Below are 20,739 nucleotides of genomic sequence, written 5' to 3'. Positions count from 1 at the left end.
TGACCTTTTTTGCCTCTTATAGACACAGGCTAGAGGAAGGCCAAGCTAGCAGCTGGAGCAGGAGACTTAAGTTCTTCATGTGCTGCACAAGAGCCCAGGATACACAATCAGTGAGTCAACCCAAAAGCAACCAGGCTCTTTTTTCCATTTAGAGGAAACCATAAAGGCAATAAAACTAGAAATATGTCACTCTAGACATTCTGACATCAGGTTAACCAGCCATTAAAATAAGTTCTTACTGCATCAGAACAAGATGATAATTCTGCAGTGTGATGCCCAGCTGAATGCAAGTGACATTAAGTAGTTATTATAAAATATGTATTGAAGATTAGTGTATTTTCAGCAAGATCAACTTACCAGCTGTGCTAAAAATAAACAGAAAACCTCAGCACATCTGAAGTCATCCATGATAGAAAAAAGAAATGGGTTTTCAGCAGACAGCTGGGCAAAGTGAACAAAAGACACAATGTTCTTAGTATGCAGGTGCTATATGAGTGCAGTGGTTCGTGTACTTCTACATGTGAAACAGCAGCCTCTCACGGGGGTGTGTTAAAATACATTCAGTAATCTATGAGATGCCTCATTTCTCTGTTGGCAAACAATATTCCTAGTTGGTTTAAGAAGTCATGTCCTGACTATTAGACGAAACATTGTCACATCATTTTTAAGTGTACAAACAACATTTAGGAAAGAGGGAAGCATCTATCCAGCCATTTATTTTCTTCCACCCGTCCTCAGCCATGCAGGGTGATCATGCCTCCCTTTTCTTTCTTTCAACTTTGTCTCCACACGGTCTTCTGCTGCTTTCCTCTTTAGGATGCATATTCAGAAGTGGCCAGCCTTTTTGCAGAGTTCTTCAGAGACCTGGACATTGTGCCTAGTGATATTATTGCTGGCCTGGTACTTCTTCGCCAGAGACAACGATCGAAGAGATCTTCCATCCTTGACCAGGTACGCAATTATACCAAAAGTTATGGTTTGAACTGTATTTGAGACCTTTAAACTTAATCACTGTTTCCCTCTGTTGTTTTTGTTTCCCCAAAGGCCAACAATGACATTATAGCCTTTTTATCAGGAATGCCTGTCACACGCAACACTCGATACCTGGATCTTAAGAACTTGGTGAGTTTTGTCTGTTTGAGAATCTTACTAAGAATCTAAGCAAGACCTTTGTTTCCATCTCTTTACAAATCATGTGGATATTGAAAAGGGTTATGGTTAGAATTCAGATACGTAACAAATTAAACAAAAAGGGGAAAAGAATTAAGGCCATTATTTGTGGAGGCTCTTTTGGATCTTATTTAGCCATGAAAGCAAAGATTGCACACCATCCACAGAGGATGATAATAGAGGTCATGGTTATTTTCATTCAAACATTTCACAAGCTGCTAACATGAAAAGAAGGGAATTTGTGAAAATCACATGAAAGAACAAGAAAAAAATGGATGCAGACCCCTTTAATATACACAGTTGTTTTCGTCTTCTTCACTGTGCATAACGCCAATTTTGAAAAAATCTCATAGAATTAGACTGCATGCACCCTGCAGGTTTAATGCTCAATTAAGGTTTGTTTTTTTTCCTGAGATGCAATGTTTTTGTTTTGTTTTTGCCGTGGTTATTTATATTGTAATTTAGATGTAACTATGATCAGACTCCAATGTGAGTGGTCTGTGGTCCTGAAGTAACCCACATTCATGTATAGAAAACTTCATCACAACCAGCATCCTGTGCTGATGGAAGTACAATAAAAATGGTTGCTAACACATGTCAATGTGTGCAGCTCTTTTGATCTGGTGCAGTCAGAGACAATGACATTATGTTCAAATGATAAAAGGAAGAAAAAGATTAAAAACAAATTATGAGGATGAGGCCTTTTGTGGAGGTGCAACCGGATCCATCCATCATCCATTGAGTAAATGTTATCTTGCCTTGTCACGCAACCTTCTGCACAGAATTGTGACGCCTGTCTCAATTCATCGATGTAAAAGTCAGATAACATGCGACGTGTGAGGTCGCTTTGAATAACATTGAATATTTATGAAATGTAGTACCTCATAATAAAGTAGTCTGCAAGTAATTTGTGAATTAGCAAATTCTGTTTTAATAAAATTAGATGGGCAGAAACGTTGGATTTGGGCCACTTTTGCCTGCACTATAAACATAGTCTTTTATGAGTTGTACAGCTTTTTTTGTGTTCTCAAGACCACACCAATGCCATATTTACTGTCAATGTCCCATATATACCAGAGTATATTTTCTACTGAAGTATTATGTAAGGATCTGAAAGATGTCTTGTGATATCTGAATGTGTTTGTGCTCCTGTTACCGAGTTCTCATGCAGGCGCGTGTGTGTGTGTGTGTGTGTGTGTGTGTGTGTGTGTGTGTGTGTGTGTGTGTGTGTGTGTGTGTGTGTGTGTGTGTGTGTGTGTGTGTGTGTGTGTGTGTGTGTGTGTGTGTGTGTGTGTGTGTGTGTGTGTGTGTGTGTGTGTGTGTGTGTGTGTGTGTGCGCGCCTCTCTGTGTTTTTCTTCCCCCAGGCTGAGATGAACATGTACAAGGATGTGTGTTATTATATGCTCTTCGCCCTGGCTGCATATGGTTGGCCCATGTACCTGATGAGGAAGCCCGTCTGCGGGCTGTGCCACCTCGCGAGCTCATGCCCGTAAGCGCTCAAAAATACACCCGCACAGTTTTGATCCATTTGGTTTCTGTGTCTCTTGAGCGTTTCCAGTACACATTGAATTTCACATGCGCCAACACTTGCCAAGTGGTAATCCACTGAGACAATACCACTTTAGTCAGACCCACTCGCTGGCACAAACAGTGTCAAATTAATCACATTCTTTCCTCCAGATTGAATGCTTTGAGATACTAATTATAACTCATTTTATCCGATTATCTTGTCTGTTCCACTTAATAAAATAAAAAAATATCCACCATTTATTTGCTTTTTTTTGTCTCTGCATCCTATTTCTTCCCCCTCTACTTGCACAGATGTACATCAGTTTCAGGCTCTCGGTTATCTCAATCCGTGACAGTGGAGGAAGACAATTGTTGCGGCTGTAACGTCCTGGCCATACGCAGACACTTCCTTGATAGGGATCTCAAGCAAGTTCACATTGTCTACACTTCCTGCCATGATGCTGTAAGTAATCCAAATACAAGTGGTCCAAGGTGTTCAGACTGAATTTCCTCAAACAGTTTAAAAACCTGTGGCGATTATATGCTTGATCTGTGTTTCCTTGTATCTTCATATTTCCATGTCTCTTGAGATGAATTACTCACTTCCAGGATACTGCGTTTTAAATTCAGACAATGCTGTTGTCATGCAAACACAATTTTAAATGCATTCAGAAACTAGGAGTGAGCCTCATCCGTTAGTGGTTGATTAGGATGTTTTGGCCATCATATGTACATTTTTTTGATGGTAATGGTGCAACAGTTGAATTGCTGATAGGAGGTGGGATGAGTGATCTTCGGGTGCAAGTCAAGTGTCTTCTTATTTGTCAACTCGGTCAAGCCTGTGGTTCGTCACAGATTCTTTTTCATCGTTCTTAGGTCAGAGCCAAAGTGGCGAATGTGTCCTCCTCAGTAGCCTCATTGAGATGGCAACATTGTTTCATGTGGCTGCACAATGCCATCATTGTGTTAATGTTATTTACACAATGTGCTTTGTTTCATTTGATAATTAGACCGAGCTTTCTCTCTTGTATTAGTGTAGTGCAGACATGGGCAAATAATAGCCTGCAGGCCGCATGCGGCCCCCATTCCCTCACTTTGCAGGACAAGAGCCAATTTCCAGAGATGAATAAATTGTTGTTTTCACAGGTAATGGTTGCATGATGGTCATTTTAAGTAAATTTGAACCGAATAGTTGCTGAAAATACAACAAATTACTGTACTACTGAGTTCATTACACTGTAAAAAAAGATATCAATTGCATGCTTGTTGATTCACATTAGCGAAACCTCCAATAGTGGCCATAATTGTCATGTGTTTTTTTTCCCCCGCTGTTAGTGAGAATGGAAGTTATGCAGCCTTCACAGTGCTCAGAAATAACAGTACTCTTATACTTCTCATAAGGAAAAAGACATCCTGTTTGTTCTGTGTTGTACTTTTATCCGACTGTATGCAAAGGCAGGAAAAGGCTTGTGAATATCATGGGTGAAAGGTGTATGAATAATATCAACTAAATCAATTTTCTTATAAGATTTGTAGCCAAGCCAGCACATTAAAACTGCAGTGTGTCTTTATTTGCAGTAGCACTTTTTGGCACGCGCAAGTGGAGTTTCAATTAGATATTTTATGAACAGTTATGTATCATTTCCCATTATTCTTTATCCAAATTTCCTGACTTCAGTTGACAATAGTTTCTTTATTTCTAAGCTGTTTAATAATAGTTATTACATCAGTTCCTTTATTTGCACAGAAACTTCAGCCTCAACAGGGATTTGTGAAGCCGACCACGTCTCAGCCAATGCAAAATTTTCGTCTATAAATCCTTTGACTGGCGTGACTGTTTGCACTGTGCCGAGAGGAAAAACATTTGATGACAAAGACTGTCGTTGTGCTCAGGTTGCTGGGCTGGAAGTGAACAATTGATGCACAAAAGTCTCGTCTTTTTTTTCCACTCGCAATTTTTAACCTGTGTCCACTCTGCTTCTTTCAAACAGGTTTACGAGACTCCGTTTTTTGTTGCCGTGGACCATGATAAAAAGAAAGTTGTCATCAGTATCAGAGGGACGCTTTCACCAAAGGTGAAAAAAAACAAAACTATATTCCAGTCTTTTAAAAGATTAGCCAACCCTTGTTTCTGTACTTTCACTACAAACACCTCCAGAACAGGTGAAGTTCTCATGGTTTAATATGATGTTCTCAACCTCCTACGGCTTTCACACATTTAGTACAAACGTACTGTTCACTTTCAGGGATAAATGTCCTTTCCATCAATTTTATGGAAGCATTTGATAATTTGACTGTAGTACTTTAAACTTAAATTGAACTAAAAGCTACGAGATTATTTTTCACGGGTTTATAACAAAGGTAAATTGGAATTTGAGAGCACTCCAGCTACTCATCTTATTGAGCTTTTCACCCAGCTGGTCAAAATATTCAGTTTTTCAAATCAGAATAGAGTGGACATCCAAACTGAGATATTACAAATACTACGCTGAGGTTGTGAAAGCATTTTAATTTATTTAGGAATTTGTGTGTCTCTGTGTATATTTGTTTCTCTAGTTATTGTTGACCTCAGGAAGCATTATTTCAGATTGTAACATTACTATTTAGTTGCCTGTCAGATGTAATTTATTTCAATTTGAGAATGGTAATCAGGTTTTTCTAACATTAACAAGTGAGATTCACAAATGAAGTCTTTGCAGTCCTCCACCAAACTTTACAGCAATTCTCAACAAATTACAATACAATTGGCAAGTTTATGTTCCCCATAATTGAAACTGTGAATCTCCCGTATGTTTTTGATTCATTACGCATAAGCTGAAATATTTCAAGCTAGTTTGTATTGTACCTTGTGAATTTAGTATTGAAAAGTCGTGAAAAATACAAAAATACTGCTTTGTCAATATTAGAATATTTGATAATATGATATGATTTAATATATTTTTAACTGAAAGCCATAAATGAAAGGTAATAAAATTGGCTAAAACTATTTTTATGTGCAGAAAACAATTTACAAAACTGTTGACTTTGTACTGTTAATATTTTAGAAATGTACCATGTCACTTTAAAGCTTGTGACATTAAACAAAATATCAAATCTGCTGCAAAAATTGTGAAGTGCTTTAATAAATTTAGCAAATCAGCATACCTTATTTTTATTTTATTCATTTTTACAATTTTTAATATTGATGTTTTTATTGTTGCGTTCACCATGATTGTATTTTGTATTTGAGGAACTTGTATTCCTGTTTTGTGTCCCAGGATGCTCTGACTGATCTGACAGGAGACTCTGAACGTTTGCCTGTGGAGGAGCAGCATGGCACCTGGCTCGGCCACAAGGTGAGAGATGAATAAGAATTGTATGCGACCAAGAATCGCATACAATTCTTGGTCTCGGTGGCAGAGAAGTTCCTCATTCTGCGTTGTGTAACACGGACCTTGGTGGTCATTTCTACTGCTAATAGTAGGATAATTACTGCAAATAGTCCATTAAAAGATTAATGAGTCTCACTCCTTGTCCGTTATTCTTTCTTTCTTTTGTGCTCCTCCTTTCACTGAATCCCTTTCTCTTTCTCTCCACTCCAGGGAATGGTTTACTCAGCAGAATACATTAAGAAGAAACTGGAGCAGGAAATGATCTTGTCACAGGCTTTTGGAAGAGACTTGGTACATGACTCAGTTTACCGTGCAAATAATGGCAGGCTAAATAATGAACCTTTTTGAGATTCTGTGCTGCGTATTGACACCACAGTAGTGCTTCATTCAAGGCTACTACGGCGGTGTATCATTACCCTGAACCTGCCTCGAGTACATCAAACAAATTCTTTTACAAATGGCGGCAAAGGAAATTTTGTCGGAGCACGTAACCTTACTGATTCAACACAATGATGCTGTTGTGGGTGTAATGACTCTGGCTGTCTCTCACAGAACAAGGGCACCATGCACTATGGACTGGTGATAGTTGGACACTCTCTGGGTGCAGGCACTGCTGCTATCCTTTCCTTTCTGCTGAGACCTCAATACCCAACACTTCACTGCTACTCTTACTCTCCACCTGGTGGCCTTCTTAGGTGAGTCACTCTCTGGTTATGTGCTTTACTGCATTCAAACTTATCAGATGTTTGAATACATTAGAAGAAGTTACTTAAAAACTGTTTTGACATTTTGGTCCATGTTTATTATTTTGAATTCCACACATCTTTTGACCAGATGTTGATGGTTGGATTGTAGCTTGCTTGCGCTGGTAGTGACTTATGTTTACTTTAGGCTTCGATCTGAAACGGCTGTCCAGTACACAGCTCTGTTAAACCTCAAAATTAGTTATGTACACCATTAAAGGTTCACCTTATAAGAAATGATTGCTGTTGCCTTTTCACGTTAGTCAAATGTGACGATAAGGTCTTAATCATTTGGCGGCCAAAGCTGGGAGGAACTTTTCTTTTAATAGTCAACCCACCGACAACAAGCTTTAATGGGCAGCCCTTTAAATTACCACTAAATATCTGTTCTTGAATAGTAGTCATTCTGGAATAATGTCATAATTCAGTGTAAGCTGTGACGCATCTACGCTACACTCCAGTTGAGGACACAAGTGATTTGAGTGTCTCTCTGAGTCTCACAGGCAAATTAGATTCGTCTTTCAATGTGGACCTTCAAACTGGTTTACATAATGCATTATATGCTTATTCAAAACTACATTGTTGCATAGAATAATATGCCCACAAACATTGCTGACGTGGACCTACCTGCTAATATTTGCTATTTTAATGTTTCTTTATATTGTGGTTGGGCAGATAAAAATAGAGAGGCCAAGTTCATATGCCGTGAACATGTGCTGAGCGACGTTAGAGTATTTGACAAAAGGATGTTGGACATGGCGCTGCCAGGCAGGAGAAGAAGAAGACATGAAAGAACATTGATGGACATGGTTGGAGTAACATTAGGGGAGACAGCTGATCACCTGCCTCCATGTCGCCCTGTTTCCTGTGGTGACCCCAGAAGGGAGCAGCTGAAAGTTGACACAGAAAATATTGTTTATTGATAGTTTCACTTGTCACCATTCCATGTATCCACCCATTAACACGCGTCACTAGCTTTTACCCGAGGTTCTCTCTGATAAATAGTTTGGATCGTATGTACTCATTGTCAAATTGTTTCCTGCCATAACGGGACGAGGCTGAAAACTAACCGGCGGGTGTCTCTCTGAATAGTTGACTTTAAAATGCGATTATAGGAGTTAAATCCTTACATCCAGGCAGGGGTTCATCGGTACCTTTATATTTATTTCTAAAGGTGTGCACAGGCTGTGAAAAACATGAAAACTTGAACTGGATGACCTCAGTTTAGGTTTTTTTTCCTCATTGTTTTTTTGAATGCAAATGTGTAATGTGTAAACTTCAAAAGCAATGATTTTACCTTTTTTATCCAAAATGTGTTGCCTCACGTTGATTACTTTTATGTTATATGTTCCACAACATATTAACACATTCGTCGACAGAACCTTCAATTGTATGCATTCGTCATACACCCATCTTGTTTACCCTGTTTCAAAAACTAGCAATGCATAATGCACAGGCACCGTCGTGTGTTTTTAGGACGTTGCTGTTGATTGTTCATTTCCTACTCGCGTATTCTTTCCATTTTCATTATTGTGTGATATTTTCCTTCATGAGGATTTGATCAATCATTACGTTTCTCAAGCATCAGTATGATTTTTCAGTGTTGTTATTTACACAAAACTTTTCTGACTTTAGGAACTTAAATAAATGGGACCTTTGAATGTTTGCAGAGTGTACAATTGTTTCGTTTTTATGCTTCACGCCCAACAGTCCCTCTCATCGTCTCCTTTTGTTTATCCTCTTTGTTCTTTAATTCGCTCAGTGAGGATGCCATGGACTACTCCAAGGAGTTTGTCACATCTGTGGTATTAGGCAAGGACCTGGTACCAAGGTATGTGTCTTTACAGTCGAGATGAGATTGATTATTGCCTCCACATTTCTGCAGCACTACCATAGCAACTTGTGCTTTCTCGTAGACTTGGCCTGTCACAACTAGAGGGTTTCCGACGCCACCTTCTAGAAGTCTTACAGAAGAGTAACAAGCCAAAGGTGACTTTATCTATTAATGAGTGATTATAGAGTAATTTAATATTTATAAGTATTAAGTACATCTTTTGTGTTGTGCATAGTTGGAAAAAACACAGTGTTCAAGTTCATATCTTATTTGCATTTTTATCTCTCAACATCACTGGAAAAAGCTTAGCAGGCTGACACTTAATCCTAGAAGTTGTACAGCGACTTTTGAAAATAAAACAACTGGTTTTCCGAAAGCCACAGTTGTCTTTGTATAATCAAAGTATCGTTTAATAAAACTGTTTGCTGCACAAATAAGTAGAATGTACAGAAGATAAATTTAGATTCAGACGTTCAGTTACATAACAATTTTTCTTTTGTTGTTGTTGTTCTTTTTAACAGTGGAGGATCATTGCTGGAGGCACAAAATGCATCCCAAAATCAGAGCTTCCCCTGGAGGACGAAGATCCTCAGTCCCAGCCGGCCGCTCCCCCAAGCAGTCGCCTGTGGCTACACCCCAGTGACCTCAGCATTGCCCTGTCAGCCTCCACGCCCCTCTACCCGCCAGGCAGGATCATCCATGTGGTGCACAACCATCCTCCAGAGACGTGGTGAGAAAAGTGATTTTTAACTCGTGGGCAGATAGTAGCAATTAAATCCAAAAGCGTTTTTACCGTTTCCCTGTGATTTATACAGCGTTAAAAGTTTGTATCTGCATAAAACCTTTATCTTCACCAGCCCACAAGTGGCTCGGTGCTTGTGTAACTGATGCATACATGCAGTTACCGCAAAGCCAATTTCATAATTGTTTCACACCTGTGACATAAAACAACTGCCAGCCGAGTGGGAAACAGTGCTACACTGCATAGTTGGGACAGTGTGGGTTTAAAGTGTGTCACGCAGTGCACTCCTCTTCTTCTGTCGGCATCCTGCTGTCTGTTAGCAAATTTTATACATATAATGTTTTTTCTTCTGTGGAATTTTACTTCTACAATATTGAAATGATTTTAATGTTATCATTGCCATCCTGTCGCCAAATTGTTATTGCTCATGATAATAACTCCTAGGCTGTTTATGGTATTTAGAAAATTCTGAAAGTACCAGTAAGCAGGGAAATGGAGCCTTACAGTCGTATGCTGGTCATTGCAGTGACCCTCAGGACCTCTGCAATAAAGACATCACAAAAACACCCAGATGTTGAATGTATCCAAAAACTAATTTATTTCACCTTTTTGGAGTCATCTTCAACCATACAACCCAATTAAGCTAAATTATCTGAAATTAATTACCATTATAAGGTTAAAGGAAAAACTATATAATCTTTATCTGTCATCTTGGCGGATAACTAAATGTTTATCAATGACTCGTCATCGTCTCAGATGAGGCTGATGACTGATGTGGTGTCGTCAGCAAACTTAAGGAGTTTCACATAAGTGTCCCCTGAGGTGCAGTCATTGGTGTAGAGACTGAGGGAGAAGAGCAGTGGGGAGAGAACACACCCCTGGGGGGCGCCAGTGCTGATTGTCCCAGTGCTGGATGTGATTATGTGCGTGAATGAAATATGATAATCACATAAGTTAAGGATGTGATGTATATTCATAGATATAAAATGAGGCATACTAAAAAATGAAAAAAAAAATTTTTTTATTAAAAAAAGAATATAATATTATGTATTGTACTTTATTCATCCCTCTTTTCAGACACTGAATGAAAAACAATAGTTATAACTAAAATGTCTGTGTCTTTTGTTTGGTTTTAATTGTCGAGTTGTCATGTCAGGAAGTCAAAATGTTTGATATAAGGTAAAGCTATGATTTCCCCCACATGTTTTGTATTCTCTCCCAGACACATATTGGCCAATTAACATGTGTGTTGACATGATTATTCAGCATGGTGAACTTTCTCTTCTTTCTCTGGCTCTGCAGTTGTGGCCAGGAGGAGCCAACCTACTCGGCTCTGTGGGGGGACAACAAGGCCTTCAACGAGGTCATTATATCTCCGGCCATGCTGAATGAGCACATGCCTCACATGGTGATGGAGGGCCTTAATAAGGTCAGTTTTGCTCTTTTGTGCATGTGCATTGATTTATTTATTTATTTTTATTGTCCCCTGCGCAAGGGATGTAGGTTGGTGGTGAAAGGGCATGTTGATTATATTCTTGATTCCTTGCACTGGGTGACAAGATGATGATGTTTTGTAACCTGCGTCTGACTATTTGTTGATTTTCAAAATAATAATTTCTCAGGAATGGGTACCACTTTGTTAAAATCACATGTGGTCATTAGATTTTTCTGATTGAAGATGGTTGCAAGCGGCTGCATGTAGATTTTGTTTAAGGTTTTGGGTTAAGATTTGTGTTCCTCTCTGCTTTGCCATGATTGTTAGTCTGCTCAAAAGGCTGATTGTTTTGACTATAGCACTTTAGAAACTAAATAGTTTCTATTAGCAACATTTTGAACAACATTTTGACGTATTTATTTAACCACACTGCATAGTTATTTAAAACCTTCACTCCCAATGTTTTCAAATGAATTTCCTATTGTAAGGATTCCACCATTGAGTCAATAATCACATCTGCATATGAATGTCATATATCATTTCACAACTTGACATTATAGTAATCAAACTGAGAATTGTCTCGTCATTCTGTTAGAGATGAAACTCATTTTAAGACTCACTTTGATTGGTTTAATCTGATGCTGCTGTTAATTTGTGCATGTCATTAACCGATAACCTGCAACTTATTGCACTTTTTTGTTTCCTCCACATCGCTCCTGTCTCAAAGCATGGAAACTGCTCACTCGTGGTTGGTTTCGCGGTCTTCTCTGGTCTTTATGAGCATGTCCTTCAGGGACGATGAACATCTGTTTTGATAACAGGTTAATGATGCATATGTGTGCATGTGAAGGATTCACTTTAGGGTTTTCACTTTCTTTTGGCTGCAGAGTTGATGTTTTATATTTCTTCTTGTCTGTCTACAGTCTTCACTCAGTCTTGTATCTTTGGATGGCTGTTCCTGGATTGAAATTACTGTGTGTGTGTGTGTGTGTGTGTGTGTGTGTGTGTGTGTGTGTGTGTGTGTGTGTGTGTGTGTGTGTGTGTGTGTGTGTGTGTGTGTGTGTGTGTGTGTGTGTGTGTGTGTGTGTGTGTGTGTGTGTGTGTGTGTGTGTGTGTGTGTGTGTGTGTGTGTGTGTGTGTGTGTGTGTGTGTCCGTCCTGTGGCCACTATGTAGTGTGATAACTTTGGTGTTTCTGCAGGTACTGCAGGCCTCGTGTCCAATGTCTGAACAAGAAAACTTGGAACCAGAAGAACTAGTCAGTCGACCTGCCAACAATTCCACATTGTCTTTGAATTCACAGAAAGAATTAAACCACAGTCCTTTTTCCGCCGATTCCTCATCTCCCGTCTCTAAAGACCTGTCTCACACTGGCTCCCTCACAGAGACCAAGGCTGTCCCTTCGAATGTCCTCGCTTCGCTTTCTTTTCCAGATACTGAGTCTGTTCTTCCTTCTCCTCCTCTGTCTGACTGTGCTCCTGCCTCTCTGTCCTGTTCGGTGTCTGCCCCCTCCCTTTCTGAAAGCTTTCCGTCAGAGGTACTTCCAGCTGAGGATGATTCACGCATTCCTGCACAAACCCAATCAGAGACACCCATCTCTTACGTTGGTGAAGATGTTTCCGAAATCCAACCTGATGACTCTACTGGAATAGAATATCCTCCACTTACGATAGTGATACCACATAACTCTCTGCAGCAAGTGCCAAACCATGTTCCTGATATTCTTTTTAAAACTTGATGACACTCTTAGATTTTTACTGCACAAGCTATCAATTGAAATAATTCCAGGGAAAATTACTCATGCGACACTTAAATGCTGTCATTGATGCCATGAATACTGTGACTGTGGAGCCAGACTGAAACACCCAGGTCCATTCATTTCAATGATAAAAAACATTTTATCTTCCTTTCTTGCTTAAGAATCCACAAGAGAGCAGCTCCATAAGATATCCATATGAGAAAGAAAACGGCAAAATCCCTTTCTTGCTGTTCCAAGTTGCATTTTTGTTCTTTCCAGTTGCCCATCAACAGAAGCCGAATACAACAGGTCCAGGCAAGTTTAGTGTGAGCAAACAAACCCTGTTCAAGAAAGGAAGGAGTCACACAGGCTGAAAATCAAACAATGTGAAGAATAGACAAAACAAAACCAGTCTATCCAAAGAGTATTTATGTTCATGTGTAACCTGGAACGTAGCACAGGTTAATAAGTTCCGTGATGGTATTATCTATTTAAACCACAGTCAAAAGTGACACCTGCGTTCTTTCCCTTCTTAATCAGATTCATTTTTCTGCTTTCTTCTAAATTGTCCCTTCACTCCTCATTTCCACTCTTCTCTTTGCTCCAGTACATTTGGTCAAGTGCTTTGGCATGAACTTGCTAACCCTGTTCCTCCACCTAACACGTTTTCTTTGTATTCACAAAGTTGCCATGGTAACCTAATTTTCTTCCACATTAACTGCTCTTTCTTCCTTTTCGGCAGTTTTTTCAGTCACCGCAGCTCCTCTTCTTTTGGTTGCTTCTTCCGTCTCTTTGCTCTCTGAAAGCACACATTCAGCTTTTCCTCTGCCATAATTGCCTGAAGAAACTGTCAATTACTCATCAAGAGCAGATGAAGCAATGTGGAGTGTGCCACTCGGCTCCACTTCTTTATTATTGACGCTCGCAGTGACTAATGATTTGTAATGTTCCCTCGCATGGGAAGGTTTTCACTATTGTGAGCCAGAGAGCTGGAAAGATATTTCCATGCCGTCTTTAATTCACTTCATAATATGTCATCCTCTGCTTTCATTTGTTATATTATATTTAACTATTGCAAGATTTTGTTGCTGTATGCAAAAACTTCAAGTGTTCATTTTATATATATCTTTTTTGGCTTTATTTTATTGTTTTGTTCCAAACATTTCTGATATTGTTGTTGGTGCAGATATTTGCTGTACTTTTCTCACTTGCAGCAGTTTTGTCCTCATGTGTGGCACTAATCCCTGCAACTTGCTTTCATTTGTGAAACAACAGTCATCATAACCTACTATAATAAACATTTGTTTAAGGCTTAGTTTTAACACCTTAACCTGTGTCCATAAGACCTGTTGTTTCTTATTGTCATTATTTCAGTGTCATTTCATTTATATTATTATATCATCCCATTGTTTACTGTATTGTATGTGTCTGTGTCAGTTCATGTCCTCACACTGTCATACCCCAAGTGTTATGAGTTATTAAAATTAACCAAATATATGTATTTGTGTTTTGCCATCAGTGTTTGTTCTGTTCACCTTCATATTGAAAAACTGCCTGACATTTTATTAAACAGTTTTTCTTTTGGTTGTCTTCACAGTTGCTGTATGATTTATCGTACAGTTAATGTAGGTCTTGTACCATTCCTACGCTGGCATTATGACTCTGTTGTGGGTGTTTAATGTCAGCTTGAGTAGGTGGGAGTTCACCTTTAGATTGCACTTAAATTTATCTGAACTACACTGCTTCTTTAACAATTTATTAATAGAATCTTGAGAACTGTTAAATATACCCACAATGGCTACTTGCATGTAATTTACAACATTTATAATCTTACTAAGGATGAATCCAATGCACATGTAGATTGTGATTCACTGTTTGCCTTTAAACTTCATTAACAACATTAGTGTCCATGGATAAAAGTTTGTGTTTTGTGCTAATTTATCTGAAGACTCTAATATGTAACTATATGTTTGAATATGTGGCTGGGGGTTTGTGTACAATACATTATAGCCATAAAAGCTGAGCTTGTGAATCCTTAACAATCCTCCACTCTTTTCTTTACATTGATTCTCAGTCCCCCCCCCCGATGATGCTCCAGTTGTCAAGTGATATGTCTGTGTATACCTTTCTCCTTGTGTCAGGTCCTGGAGAATTACAACAAGGGAAAAACAGCTTTGCTATCAGCTGCCAAGATCATGGTGAGCCCCACAGAAGTGGACTTGAACCCAGAGTCCATATTCATGGATGCATCAGCAAACTCCCAGCAACCGACGCCTACAACCCACCATCGAAGGAACAGTAGTGTTCGGTTAGTACAACAGGCACTGCTGTGGGTGTGCTTAAGCATAAAACAATATTTCCATCAGTTTTATCTTCCGCATATTTGTTTTTCGGTCTCAGTAATGTAGTAAACCCAATCCTAAACTGTAGAGGTAGTCACGGGGACATCAGCTATAGAGCTAACATTATTTAAATTGTACTTCTGCTACTAACTGCTGCTTTATCGTTTTCTCAAAATCATCTTTTCTGTTTGTTCTGTGTTGTTTAAAAAAAAAAAAAAAAGACAAAAACCATTGTTACGGTAAGCAAAGCATGCTAATACTAACTTTGCGTAATGTGCTCCCTTCTCTCATGCACGCATGCACGCTGTCTGACCTCAGAGCAGTAACAACGTATGGTAGTATTCAGTTCCCACCTCGCCCTCTCTGGTTTAGCCCTTGTCCAAAGTCAGTGTGAATCCCTGGTTGTCGCTGTTGAATTATGTTAATTCTCCTGTATTCGATGCTAATACAAGAGCATACAGACTCAACAACACACCCGTGACCTCCTGATCTCTCCTTTACTCTCTTCTTTTTCCCTATCCTTGTAATATTTTCTTGTTTTCACGTGGTGTATAGAGTCTAGATATACTGTAGTCTCACCACTAACACTGTTGCGTTTAATGCCCCTTTTTTAACCCCTTGTAAGTATGTTTTGACCCATTTTTTTGTCTCCTTGTGTTTTGGATCCCTTTCTCCTCTCTACCCTGTCACCACTTTCCAACCCATTCTGCTCCTTTCCTCTAGTTCGTGTGCCCAGTCTGAAATATCTCTGGATGGTTTCTCTGAGTGCCCTCCTCCCCCAGTGCCTGTAGTGCTGCGAGGAGCAAGGGAGCGCCTTGCAGTGGAGCTGAGGGACCGCAAAGCACCGCTGGCCGTCATGGAGAGCCTGTCAGACGCAGAGTCTCTCTACAGTTTGGATTCCCGGCGATCCTCGGCTGCATTAAGGGGCTCACCAATGCTTGGTAGCCTCCCATTCCCTTTGGATGCCCCGATACCGGAGGAGAATCCGTCTCTCAGCTCTCGCACTGAACTACTCGCAGCAGACTGCCTTTGCCAGGCAACACCAGAGCACATGGGTGAGGTTGGGCCCTTCTTTACCCCTGTGGAGTCCACTCCAGACTACCCTATGCGGCTGTCTCCTGCCACACCTCGCTACAGTGGACACCATTCCCCCACTCAGCCTTTTAAACCAGAGCCTAATGCCACTGCAAAAATTCTTCCTGATGGGGATAACCAACAAATTCCTGGTGTATACAGCCCAGGGAGCACTCCCAACTCTCCCCTGAGCCCACAAATGGGTTCTAGACCAATGGATAGAGAGAAAGAGGGCTGGGAGCTGGTAACAACTGAGAAACAACGAGGTGGAGAGACCAGACCGTCAGCTTCAACGCCGCCTCCTCAGTTATCCAACGGAAACCCCAGCCAGGCAGTGCTGGAGTTCGCCCAGTACTTAGACTCTTTATTTAGACTGGACGGCAGCAGCTCACCACCTCTGGAGCTCTCTGATGGGGAGTCCGAGTCAGGTCGGGGCTCTTTTAGCCAGAGTGAGTGTCTTGGAGATGGACAGCAGTTGGATGACAAACAGCTACTGGCCAGAGCAACACTGGAGCCCAATCTAGTCCCCAAGCCCCCACGCACTTTTGCTGGATCTGCCGACCCCTCTTCGGGCATATCTTTGTCACCTTCCTTCCCTCTGTCGTCATCTGAGGAGCTTAACGACCTTTCCCCCAGTGAGGGTGCCCCATCAGCCATACACTCACTACGAACATCTTCCCCTTGCCACTGCCCTGAGGAGAACACACTATCATCAATGGTGTAGTCCACTTTTAAAGGCTCTCGTGTCTTTGTCTTAGATTGAGAGGTGCAGTCATCCAAACATATCACAGTACATGCATGCGTTGGAATGCAGTCACTCATCGGAGCTCCAGTGACAGGACTTCACTGACCTACTCAGACTATATCCATCCTGAAGCTGTCCCCTTTGAACTGTGTTTATAGCATTTTCACAATATTGCAATGACTTAAGGGGAAAAAAAGATACCTCTCTGCATGCCAGGGGGCTGTGCTGCTTTTAGGTGAATACAAATAACTGTAGCTTCACAATGCCATTCCAAAACAATGTCATCTCACCCACGTAGAGATGCATCCACCTTACATTGATTTCCTGACTTGCCAGAATCAAAGGGAGAATAGTTACACGAGCAGGGAATTAAAAACTTAACACTGTAGAAGAGGTTAGCATAGGCACATCATCGGGGTTGATGTACTGATGAACTTCCTGCATCCTCAGCAGCTCCGGAATATTGCCCAGCTTTTTATGTTGTTTTATTTTTTTAAATCAGGAATGTGAAGATGGACATATTTGTTAATAAAATGAAGTGAGAAGACATTAAGAAATGTTCCTCAGGTCTACAAAGAATCGACTTTGAGAAAGCGAGTATGTGTGTTACATTGGTGGGATTCCATGTGTCTTATACATTTAGTGATTGTGACAAAGTTATTACAGACGCCTATGGATGTTTTGGAGTCTTATGGTTATTCTTTATAGTGCATGAAGACTTTTTTTTTTATTTATTTATTTATTCTTGAACATAAATTGTCACTAAGCCACTTAGATTGACATTTGGTTACTCCTGCACACATATGGCTCAATTTATCCCCTTTGCCAAAAATTGAATACATTGTCTTGCCAAATGTATTTATGAGATGTAATTTTGTATATGTATATGGATATTGCTTTAGTTAAACACAAGCTGAGTTCATTCTCTCCTTCCCTAGCCATTTTTTGGTTCCCATGTAGACTGTTAGACAGCAACACCATGGAAAAGATGTCTCTCAGACATAAAACACTGCCATCAACCTTCATTTTGAGAACACAACTTCTGCACATTGTATTTTGATCAAATAACCCACGTACTAATAGTTGTCCTGGTGTCAAATACTGTACATTTCTCCTCTGAGAGCTCTTGGCAATGTTGCCAGGTCACAGGTGTCTGCATGCTGTATGCATTTCAGAGTAGCATGGCTGGTATAGAGCAAGTCTTGTCATTATGCCAAACAGTAAATAAGCTGTAAACATGTCCAAAAAAATCCTCATGTAAACTGAAACTACTGAGAGACATGGTCACAAGGCAGGGCCAAACAGCTTATCCCAGGATGTCTTTTCTCTTGCTCTGAAGGTGCTGTCGGTCATTTCCGACGTCAAGGTGTTTGCTTCCCTTTAATCTGGTTCACCTCAAGCATCCTTGAGGTTGGGTTGAATGAATAAATGGGCTCGAACAATGTGTATGCAGATTCTAAATGCTGTGTGTGGCATACAATCTTCCATATCACTCTGGGTGGAACAGATGGCTCACAATTTGCATTATTTATTACTGTTAATGTTCTCACATTTATTGCTATATTTGATGGTATTATTATCCTTATTGCTCTTGCAACAGATTGGTTTGATGTCAGTGGTTTTTAATCTCAGTTTTTAGGAACGTGTGGGGAACTTTTTAGACTTTCCCAAATGTAAGGAGTTATATATTTAAGCTTTTTTTTCTGTCCGAGTTAAAAAAAAGTATTTGAAATTCTGCCATGGCATGGTTAAAATATGCTTTTTTTTTTCCGTCTCTCTCTCTCTCGCAAATATGTCGTAGTGATGGGACATGCTGCAGACTGACAGCTTTCTCACAGCAACCTTTGGTGCAGCGCCATAATCAAGCCTGGAGTCACCACAGTGATCTGCACAGTCTCTATAATTGGAATAAGATTTGCTGTGGTTACTCACAGCAGACAGTTCCAGCCAGTTTACAGTCTGACACCACTCGATTCATGCTGCCAGTCCCAGCAGATAGACCAGTCCTGGGCCAGCAATTTCCTACATTCAGTAGCTTTGCCTGCAGCTGGTCATCCACTAAACACTGCTCAAAGAAAGCACTAATACTTTCCACCGTGATGTGTACAGCACCATCTTCTATGTATAATTATTTATGCAGATGTCTGAAAAAAAAAGATTAATTCCAATAGAGTCATGTAGAAAAACAACTATATAACAATAAGGAGATAACTATATTAATAGAAGATTATATTGAGAAAAGAAAAAAAAGGTTTCATCCGAAAGCTATTTATTCAAACTATTGGCAGATTTATGAATTGGTCTTCATTGAAAGGAATAATCCAACTATGTCTTGTCCATGTTTACCTGGTTTGCTTCCCCTCCTTTCCTGTCCCACAATGAGAATGTATTTAGTCCCTTCCCCACACTGCCCTGCCTGTAATGGAATAAAATACAAACTATGGTAAGAAAAAAAACATGAATTTCTGTCATATATCTCCAATGCACACTTGACCGTTTTCTGAATAATCATGTTTGTATCGTACTTTTCTAAAATTGTTTACATAAACACTTCAAGGGAAAAGTACATGGAGACAAATATATCCACACATATGAACATATACTGCATTGAAGGAATACTTTGAATGCATGTCTGTCACATTGTTTGGTTTACATTGGAATAAGAGCTGAATTTGAAGTCACCCTGAAAATCAAAGTGAAACTATTTACGTACGTGGCAGGCCGAGATTTCATTGCGGCAACTTAAAATGTTTCTTTTGTTTCATAAGCCTCCGTGTGCTGGTCTGCAGTCCTGAAAAAGAAAGGGCATGCTCATATTGCGGTACCAGATGGTGCTGAGTGATCTCCTAGATTTTGACCAAAGCATCACTGAGCTCCTGGACAGTCTGACGTGCAATCTGGCAGTGCCTAATTCACGCAAAACATGTTTACAGTGCTTCTTCTGTTGGAATTAGGTCAGGTGACTGTGGAGGGCAATCATCAATAGTCTCAGTTCCCTCATCTTCAATGAACTCCCTGTATACTCTCACAATATCTCCATCACAATATATCTTTCACAATTTATCTTCAGGTGGATGTAAATGAAAATAACTCAACAAAACTGCCCTACTTAGTAGGAGGGTTTTGGCACCGTGCCCAACCTGCAAAAGTTTACTTTAAAACATATGTCATTTGGTTGTAGAACTTCTGAGTACAGAGTAAGTTTCCAGTAAAGCTCACATGAGTTGCGTTATGTATTGCCAAGGTGTAGGTGCAGTTCAATGTGAGTGTGCAGCACAGAAATACTACCATCTGCAACTTCATCTACAACTGGAGGTGTCTGAGCCAATTGACACATCATGGATAGGATAGCTGGATAGCTCTTTCATAATATCAAAGATGCACCCTCCATCACAAAGTAGAGCTAGCCAGTGAACGGCACTGAGAAAAACCTTTAATAACTTCCAATAAAATGAACAGCCTCGGCAAATAAACACCAAGAATTCCCAATACACTGTGGGTGTTTAATTAGTGTGTTTATTTTTATGCATTTGTTCACAGATCAGTGGTGCTGTTAACTAACAACAGGAGGCTATTTGTGAAATTAGAGCTTCCTTCCAAATCCAAGATGAAGCAGATAAATGAAATACCTGGTTTGAATTATACAGAACCGACCAGAAAATCTGGTGTAGTCACATTTTGAAAGAGTTAAAAAAAATCCCATCCATTGATCTACTGTCTATTCCTGTTTTATAATGTTTTGGTAGATTGAAGCCAATCGCACTGACATAAGACAGGATAAACCCTGAACAGCTTCCCAGTTCTTCACAGGGACTAACAAAGAGAGACAAACACATTGACACCCACAACCAAATCCTCCCCATTCTTAACCCGCACAATGTCAAGGTTCATGTTCTGTCTCATGTTCATTGTGAGATTCTCACTCTGTCTCTTGTTTCAGGCTCCTTGGCTTCCCTTCCAGGTGTTCCACCCTGATGTTTTTCACCAGTGCCCGAGTCTGTGAATGGCATCACTTGATGGCTTTGGTATATACTGGG

General features: G+C 40.0%; 1 protein-coding gene across 1 annotated transcript in view; it reads left to right on the top strand.

Annotated features, from left to right (window-relative positions):
- dagla (diacylglycerol lipase, alpha) overlaps window positions 1-19,113 on the top strand; it is a 35,736-nt gene extending 16,623 nt beyond the window's left edge. The window contains exons 6-20 of the mRNA XM_080495661.1: window positions 23-110; window positions 817-951; window positions 1,045-1,122; window positions 2,536-2,660; window positions 2,993-3,143; window positions 4,672-4,755; window positions 5,938-6,015; window positions 6,262-6,342; window positions 6,604-6,746; window positions 8,557-8,625; window positions 8,711-8,783; window positions 9,150-9,358; window positions 10,673-10,799; window positions 14,683-14,849; window positions 15,607-19,113. Coding sequence (XP_080351787.1) covers window positions 23-110; window positions 817-951; window positions 1,045-1,122; window positions 2,536-2,660; window positions 2,993-3,143; window positions 4,672-4,755; window positions 5,938-6,015; window positions 6,262-6,342; window positions 6,604-6,746; window positions 8,557-8,625; window positions 8,711-8,783; window positions 9,150-9,358; window positions 10,673-10,799; window positions 14,683-14,849; window positions 15,607-16,681 — 2,683 coding nt within the window. The 3' untranslated portion in view covers window positions 16,682-19,113. The remainder of the gene's footprint in view (window positions 1-22; window positions 111-816; window positions 952-1,044; window positions 1,123-2,535; window positions 2,661-2,992; window positions 3,144-4,671; window positions 4,756-5,937; window positions 6,016-6,261; window positions 6,343-6,603; window positions 6,747-8,556; window positions 8,626-8,710; window positions 8,784-9,149; window positions 9,359-10,672; window positions 10,800-14,682; window positions 14,850-15,606) is intronic.
- The last annotated feature ends 1,626 nt before the right edge of the window (window positions 19,114-20,739 follow it).

Source organism: Blennius ocellaris, assembly GCF_963422515.1.
Source record: "Blennius ocellaris genome assembly, chromosome: 1".
NCBI classification, from domain to species: Eukaryota; Metazoa; Chordata; class Actinopteri; order Blenniiformes; family Blenniidae; genus Blennius; species Blennius ocellaris.
This window is presented reverse-complemented; position numbering and strand designations above follow the sequence as displayed.